This window comes from Aythya marila (genome assembly GCF_965140915.1).
Source record: "Aythya marila genome assembly, chromosome: Z".
In the NCBI taxonomy this organism is placed as follows: domain Eukaryota; kingdom Metazoa; phylum Chordata; class Aves; order Anseriformes; family Anatidae; genus Aythya; species Aythya marila.
The window spans coordinates 81,365,044-81,373,314 of record NC_139080.1 but is presented as its reverse complement, the minus strand read 5'-3'; the positions used below and the strand labels follow the sequence as shown (position 1 = coordinate 81,373,314).

Sequence of the window (8,271 nt, the reverse complement as noted above, 5' to 3'; positions counted from 1 at the left end):
GGGCGAGGGGGGGCCTCCAGCCAAAACTTTGCGTCCCTCTCCCCGAGATAAGGGGGTCGGAGGGGATGCAGGGGGCTATGTGGGAGAGGGTGGGGGAGAGGACACCCTCTCCCCTTTGTCCCCCTCCCCCCGCTTTCCTTCCCCCCCCTCTCCTCCCCTCCCCTCCGGAGCCGCTCGGGGGGCCGTGCGGGCGGCAGGCAGGGAGGGAGGGAAGGAGGGCAGGAGGGAGGGGGGCTGCGGAGGCGGAGGCAGCGGCGGGACGGAGGCCGGCGGCCGGTCGGTGCTGGAGGAGCGGCGGCGGCACCTGGCGGGCGCGGCGGGGCATCCTTCTCGCCGCGGGTAGGGCGGCGGCAGCGGCATCGGGAGCTGCGCTCGGCCCCGGGGCCGAGCCGGGAGGGACCAGCCCAGCCTCACGCCTCGCCTCGAGGAGGAGGAGGAGGAGGAGTAGGGAGGAGGAAGAGGAGGAGGTGGAGGCTCCGCCGGCTGCTCGCTCCGGCAGAGGCTGCGCTGCCGCGGGAGGAGAGGGGACCATGAGCCGCACCGTGCTGGCCTGGCTGGCGCTCTGCGGGAGCCTGGCGCTCGCTCGAGGTGAGCCGTCGGGGGTCGGGGGTCGGGGTCGGGGGTCCCAAAAGTCTCAGCCCAAGTGCGCGGGTGCCGGGCGGGCGCGGCCGGCGGTGGGTGCCTCCGGTGAGGCTGCCTTTTTGTTCGCGGCTGGGCATGGCACGGACTTAGCTCCGCATCCCAGGCAGAAGCCGACCAGCCTGCCCCTCCACGGGCACGTTTTGTTTCCCAACTACGCTTAATGAGCGGGGTGAAGACATGCCGGGAGGGCTGAGACGTAACCCAGACGAGCGGCTGGGAAGATTTAACAATACCAGCAGAGCTGTCCACATCTCCTTTTTATTTATTTATTTTTATTTTTATTTTTATTTTTTATTTTTATTTTTATTTTTTTCCTTCTTTTCCCCCCCGCCACACCGCCCCAATCAGCCGTCTTCATTTTAATTTGAAGGCTCGGGGAGCCGGAGGTCCAGCAATCCGCGGAGCAGTTTGCAAACATGTTCGGGGACTTCAGCTTCGCGGCAGCATTGGACAGCTCTCCTCAGGCTCCCCTTTTCCTGCTGCTCTTTAACTAGGGCACCTCCGTCTAAAACATCAGCGGCGCCTTCTCCATCTCTCACCCACCCCCCCCAACAAGCTCGGAAAAAAAAATCCCCAACTCCAGAAAAATAACTTTATGAGTTCTTTTCATCATTATTTGAAATAAGCCTTCACTGTAAGCAGAGTGGGGTTGCCGACTCCTTATTTAAAATAAAAAGAAAAAAAAAAGTTGTCAGGGCTGACCCGGCGGCGGTGCGGCGGGGAGGACGGGGACCGGCGGAGAGGGGAGGAAGGCTCTGGGGTTGGCCGGAGATCACCTGCCCGGTCCCGGCCACCACCACATCCTCTGGGGACGACCTCCGGCACCCCCCCGCCGTCCCTGGAGGCTCCCCCGAGCCCCGGCTGCCGGGCACGGGTGAGGATTTTCGGCCGCCGGGAGCTGCGGCCTCGCCCCCCGGGTGGGGGCTGCTGCGGTCCCTCCATGGGCAAGGCACATCTTGGGGGTGGGGGGAATGAGGAAGACCTTGTTGTTGTCCTGGCTGTACCTCCCCGAAACTGAGTAGAACAAGTGTTATCCCGAGGACTCAGGGAGTATTTTCATTGACTGCGACCTGTTCTCGTCATTGTTCACTTTTTTTTTTTTTTTTTTTTTTTAATTTTAAAATGAAACCCATGAACCGATGTATCAGTAAAATTGAATATTTTATCAGATCTTAAATTATTCAGCACGGTGGCTCCTCAAAATCCAATAACATTCACACGGTTGCAGTGAGCATGTGATAGCTTATGCAAGATGTCATTGTACCTGCAGTTTATGCCTAAAGTCTTTTAAGCAAAAGACACTGCAACTGGCACAAAGTCTAGATGTGCCATTTGGCTTTGCCTTGGGCTTCTGTAGGATTTTGTGGGGTTCACACCTAAGAAGTTTTTTCATTTAAGTCCATGATTTTGCAATGTTTTTAGGTGACTTCAGACCACAGAAAACTTCACAGATATTCTAGAGCTGAGAAATAGGAAGAAAGAGTCCATTTGTTCTGTTCCTGCTTGGGCTGTGATTGTTCAGTTAAGGGTTTGTCCTTGGGTTTCAAAATGGGACAGAAGAAAATTATACAGTCTTTTAATGCTGAAGCAGAATAAAATGCTGCTTGACAAGTCTGATATAGTGGGTTAATTTTGCTCGCTGTCATAATGTTTACTTTTAATAGGTCTTCTCAATTTATGTAGACTCTAGGCACTGTAACTAAGAAACTCATCAGAGAGCAGTTTTTGAACAGTGCAAAACTTTTTGTGCATCGTTTGAACATTACTTCCTGATGAGTCCGTTCACATAATGGAGTATAATGAATGTATCATGAAAACCTACAGTAATGTCATCTGTGCAGTGGTCAGTTCTTTCTTGCTTTCTTAAGGGGTAAATTCCAACTGCAGATCAAAGTTAAATTATACGGTTCATTTCAGACTTGTGTTTCAAGTCTGCCGTCAAATAGAAAATACCAATTGTTTGTTTGTTGGAGCACTGAAGAGTAATGATGGAGATCAAATTCTGGTCGATTTATCACATCTTAAAAACCTTTTTTTGCTTTTTGCGTTTGGAACACATGCATAGTATATCAGCAAATCATCTTTTTTTCTTTAAAAAATGGGAGAGAGGGATGGGGGAAGGGTTGCAGGAGAGGATGAAAGTCATCCCAGTGGAAGACTGGAATTACCTTCTCTGTGGCTGGTCTGACAAATTTGCAATCTCATGCACGGAAACAGGAGTCTGATTTTCAGAGATGTGTTTGTATGCATGTATATGATGAAGGTAGGCTTCAAGGGTGCAGTGACTTCTACTCCCTAGCTTGCAAGAAAGATGCAGTTGAATTTTTAATGAGGGATATGCTTTTATATTTCTAAACAGCCATAAAGGTTCACATTTGCTTTTGTTGCTGTTCCCTCATCAAATCAGAACAAGAGCAAATCTGATGTTCCACCGTGCAGCAGACAGACAGTAACTACTAGAGTGACTACAGAGACTACAGGAGATTATTTCAGGTGGAACAAATATAGGGCAACAGAAGTAGAGCAAATAGGAACATTTTGTAGGAACATTATTGCCAATAGATTTTTGGAACAGTGAGTGAAGATTGGGATCAAATGTGGGGAAAACATAATTGAAAACTGGTGGCTATCTTAGTCCCCAGATTTACTTCATGGAGCAGGGCAAACTGATCAGCTGTGGTAATGGTACGATGTATTCCATGTCTATGTATTGAATGGTTTTGCAATAGGATCTTCTGAAGATTTACCATCTGAGTTGTCTTTGTCATGGAGCTGATCCTTAAATTGTATTGTACATTTTCATTTTCCTTGTTGCTGAGTTTTTAGGTTTTGTTTGCCTAAAAGCGATAGTGACATTACTGAAATCAAGCAAAGATCTTTCTTGAATTTGTGACTGTGAGCCTGAGATAAAATATTTTGGAACTTTCAAGGAACTGTTTCATAAATATTGCTTTTTCTCCATTACAGTGGGAACCTCCACTCTCTCTGAGGCTTAGAAGTGTCTATAAAATCTCTTTCTGCAGCTGGAATGAGCTGCAATGAGTAAAAATCCTGAGAAACAAGAGAGGTAAACTGTATGTTTGTTCACATGCAACTGTGCCAAGAGACCGAGAAGATCACAGACACTTTTAAAGACCAAGATTCCTGTTTTACTGAACACACCTTTGCCTTTTTGGTTGGCATCTGCTTCTGTACAAACTGCTGACAGTGTGACCCTGCATAATGATTTCCACTGTTCTTTTAACAAATTACATTTGTATTCAAATTGATTTTCCATGACTGTTCCAGAAAGCATATGGCAGATACTCTCTTTCATCCAGTCCGTGTCTGGTCAGCCTAGGACAGAATTTGATGTCAAGCCTTGCGTTCTTATAACTGGATTTAATAGTGCTGGTTGTGTTGTTTTCTTTTATTTTCTTTTATTTTTTTAACGTTCTTTTATTTTTTCAAGTATCCAACTTTGTTTTTCTCTGCCCTACCTACTTAAATCCTGTACATCTTCTTTCAAAGGATATATTTCATATAAAGCTGTGTTTCAATGATAGCGTAGTGAAAAGGGGTACTGTATTATTTTTCATCCTTCCCCCATTTCTCCAGTTGGCATCCAACTGAAAATCAAGGAAGTGATCCACTTTGGAAGTTATTTCAAAAGACAAATGCTTTGCATTAGGATGTTGATTTTTATGCCTTGAACTAGCCATTTATACAGCACTTATCAACACAGCAGCCGTGGCATACTCACAGCCAGATATCCCATCAATGTAAGTAAAGATACCAGGACCTGGCCGCGGAAAAGCAGTGCTTAAAGAGACTGCAAACGTCAGAGCAAATATATGTTATTCTCAAATTCCTTGTGAATCTCATAGCAGTCAGCATGATATTGTTTTTTATCTCTCTCTTTTAAAAAAAAAAAAAAGCATTTACACATTTCAAACTTACGTAAGCCCCAGAGCCAACAGCATATCTGAAGTCTTAGAGAACCATCTGCATTGTACTACAAATTATGCTGGGCTTCTTTGTAGCATATCTGAGGCCTAGCTGCCTCAAGTTTGAAAATATGTATTGAGGATCAAAACGCTGTTAATTTATTTTGACTTTAAAAGCATTTGTACGGTGAGAACATTAGCTTCATTTTTATTAGTCAAACAGCACACTAGAAAATGAAAGATGAGTTATGAGATTTAAACCCAAATAAGTATTGTAAGTACCTTAACATTTGCAAACTTAAAAACCTTGGAAAATGCTGTAATATAATTAATGGAGGACCTACACACATATTTAATTCAAAGGGTGTGAAGTGAGGAAATAAGGGGAAAGCCAACATGAGCCTAGTTTCAGTGCAATATATCACTGATAATAGGTCTAGGTTTCCTCTGTAGGGAACTTAGGTTGTACAAGACCTTATCTTAGAGCGAGAGCTGCTCACTGTGTGTACTGACAGTAGGATAAGCCTAATGTCCTAGTGGTATGTATAGAGCACTAAAGCAACAGAGCTTTTGTGCACTTCTTAATGCACAATCAATGAGTTGGCCCACCTGAAAACAAAAACTGTGAGCACAAACTTGGGCACTGGATATTACTTAAGGGTCCCAGAAATTTAGAGGTGCAGAATTTGTGCATGTCTGTCATGTGCAGGTGGTTTGGGATCTTGCAAAATCTCAGTTAAGGTATTGTGGGAATACACTTAACACTTTTGGTGGTGGTGGCGGTTGATCAGCAAGCTGTGCTACTTTCAGTCACAGCATTGATATTCTATTTTAAGTTTAAGAAGTTGAGAAATTAAATAGACCATGGTCCACTAATAAAAAGTCAAGCTAACCTAGCTAATAATTGCAGCATGTGGTGTGTGAGTGAATGCATTAGCCTATGAAACACATGTGAAAAGTTAATTTTGCATGCTGCATAGTAGCCACATACGTATATAGTGAGCATATCCATCCTCTTCAGCTAGTGTGCAGTGGAATTATGTTCACTTATGTGCCACACATCTAGTCTGGTACTTTGTAAACCATTTTCAAAATGTTTAGGTAATGTTAAATAAGACTTCATTGTTGCATTGATGCAGAGCTCCATAGTTCAAGGCAAAGTCTATTGCATTTGGCAAAAGCAGTAAACATTTAAAACTATTTTTGAGACTTATGATTGTTTTCTTCACTTCACCTCCCAAAACTTCAGTTTTGGCCACTTGTAGGCAAAGGCTCAAAGTCACAGGACTTTAATGGAAGTTGTTTGAAAATACAGAGGAAAGTATTCATCTGCATGGTTCACATGGAGAACCCAGCATATCTTAACAATACCACTTGTGCCTGCAGAAGGCCAGTTTCAGGAGTCAGGACTTGAGACATAGTATTTTAAGCAGTATACCTGAGCATGAAGATGACAGTGGGGAGGAGCAGGAGATGGAGGATGGTCAGTAGGCACAGGGAGATCTGCTCCTTGCTTGGAGCCTGGGCAGGAGCTTTGTACATCTGAGTGGGAAACTGAAGGTGCAAGCAAGGATGTGGACAGCATGGGTTTGTGTCAGCTCTGAAGTGTTTCAGGCCAAGGTTTTAAAATGAGAGTCTCAATTTTGTTCTCTTATGGAACAGGACTTTTTCAGTGTTTTGCAAACAGCCTTCTTTTCCTTCTTCCTGTCCTGCTCCCTTGCAACTCATTGTTTTTCTCAGTTGTTTTCAGTTTTAAACAGCACAAGGCACTTGTGCATAGCCAGACTGTGGCCCTTCTGTAAGGAGAAAGCTACTGTTTAGGCCTAGAGGACATTTTTTTTTTTTTTTTTTTTTTTTGTCTTTGAGTGTTCTCCCAACAGCAACTTTTTGACATAGATGAAAAAAATTGAAAGAGATGATTGCTTTGCCAATTTTTAGCTGAAGTAATTTTATTTGCCACGCTTCTATGTAGGGAGGCTGACAAAATTTTTATAAAAACTGCTTTTTTCCTATCATTGTCAAGATGCTGTGTCAACCTGTATAATTATGGAGAGCTGTGACAGCAGTGGGTAAATAACAGTAATTTCTGCCCTGTGATTACTCATGTCCGTAGGTTTCTACAACAGCAACGCTACAACAGACAATTTAGAAAATACTTTTGGATAAGACTTATATATGCCATGCATGTGAAAAATAGAAAATAAAAGAGGGTTGATTTATTTTAGTTTTAACATTTACATCTTTCTGTCCATCTCCCCCTCATGTACGACAGCCTCTGTCCCTGCTGGATATCATTGCACACAAGCATTGCCTTTAATCCAGGCTTGCTCTCTGATTATTCTCTATTACAGTCCCATAGGCTGTACCACTTTAATCTGTTTGCCAGTTTTCATTTTTCCAGCTAAGTATTATGTTTTGAGACAGTGGCATGGGCTTTGAGACTGTTTTGTTTTTTTTTTTTTTTTTTTTTTGTTATTCTTACCCTTGGCAGTTTGGGCTTTCAAAACAGAGATGGAGAAAACATCATTTGCTGCGTAACTTGTCAGGTTTCTTACTTGTGTGAGGAATTGCACCGGATTGTCTTACAAGGACTTTTGTAGGTTAAAAAAGAAGATCTAGTAGCTGATTGCTCTCAGATGCTATTCCATAACTATTTAAAAACCACTGAACATCCATTTATTTGAACAATTCCAAGGAAAAATTAGATCAATACAGTGAATGGTATACAGTGTGGATGGGGAAATTATATGCTGTTGTCATGAGAAGTAGCTAAAATGATCTAGTAGTTCTCTTCTATTGTACGTTCTACAGATATTTCTTTAATGATGCTTTTGTCTAATTTCTTAGATGTCTCTTTTATGGCTTACCTCCTGACCTCATATAAAATGATGCAGCAGTTATAAGCATTCCTTCAGGATAAAAACCAGCCTCTTTAATAATGACTTTCATTTCCCTAGGTGTGATCAATCCCATCCTGTTCTAACCTCTCGGCTTCCTTCACCAGGCTTCTATTTAATCTGGTGTACTTGCTCGGATGCATGTTGTCTTCTAGAAATGCTGCATTGTCATACCCTGCATCCTTATGCATATGCTTACTCTCTGTGGTTCCTGTGGATGACAGTTATCATTTTTAATTGTAATTAACTGAACTCCTCCCGAAAGGTAGATCTTTGATTCAGCCTGCTACTGAAGTCACAGTGGACAGACAGAGATCAGGAAAGGAAAAAAATAATAATTCAAGCAATGTCAGACTGTCCTGGTTTCAGTTAGAACAGAATTAATTTTCTTCCTAGTAGCTGGTGGAATGCTGGGTTTTGGCTTAGGATGAGAAGAGTGCTGATAACACCCCGATGTTTTAATTGTTGCAGAGCAGTGCTTATACCAAGCCAAGGACATCTCAGCCTTTTGCTCTGTCCTGCCAACAGGCAGGCTGGGGGTGCAGTAAGAGCTGGGAGGGGACAGACCCAGGACAGGTGACCCAAACTAGCCAAAGGGGTATTCCATACCATCTGACGTCATGCTAAACAATATATAGGGGTGGCTAGCCGGGGGGAGGGGGCCGGACTGCTCGGGGTTAGGCTGGGCATCGGTCAGCGGGTGGTGAGCAATTGCATTGTGCATCACTTGTTTGTACATATTATTATTACTTTCCTATTATCACCATTGTAACATTATTGTTATTATTGTTATTATTATTTTGTTA

General features: G+C 43.6%; 1 protein-coding gene across 1 annotated transcript in view; it reads left to right on the top strand.

Annotated features, from left to right (window-relative positions):
- The first annotated feature begins 492 nt into the window (after window positions 1-492).
- EDIL3 (EGF like repeats and discoidin domains 3) overlaps window positions 493-8,271 on the top strand; it is a 264,656-nt gene continuing 256,877 nt past the window's right edge. Inside the window, exon 1 of the mRNA XM_082782474.1 lies at window positions 493-588. Coding sequence (XP_082638600.1) covers window positions 531-588 — 58 coding nt within the window. The 5' untranslated portion in view covers window positions 493-530. The remainder of the gene's footprint in view (window positions 589-8,271) is intronic.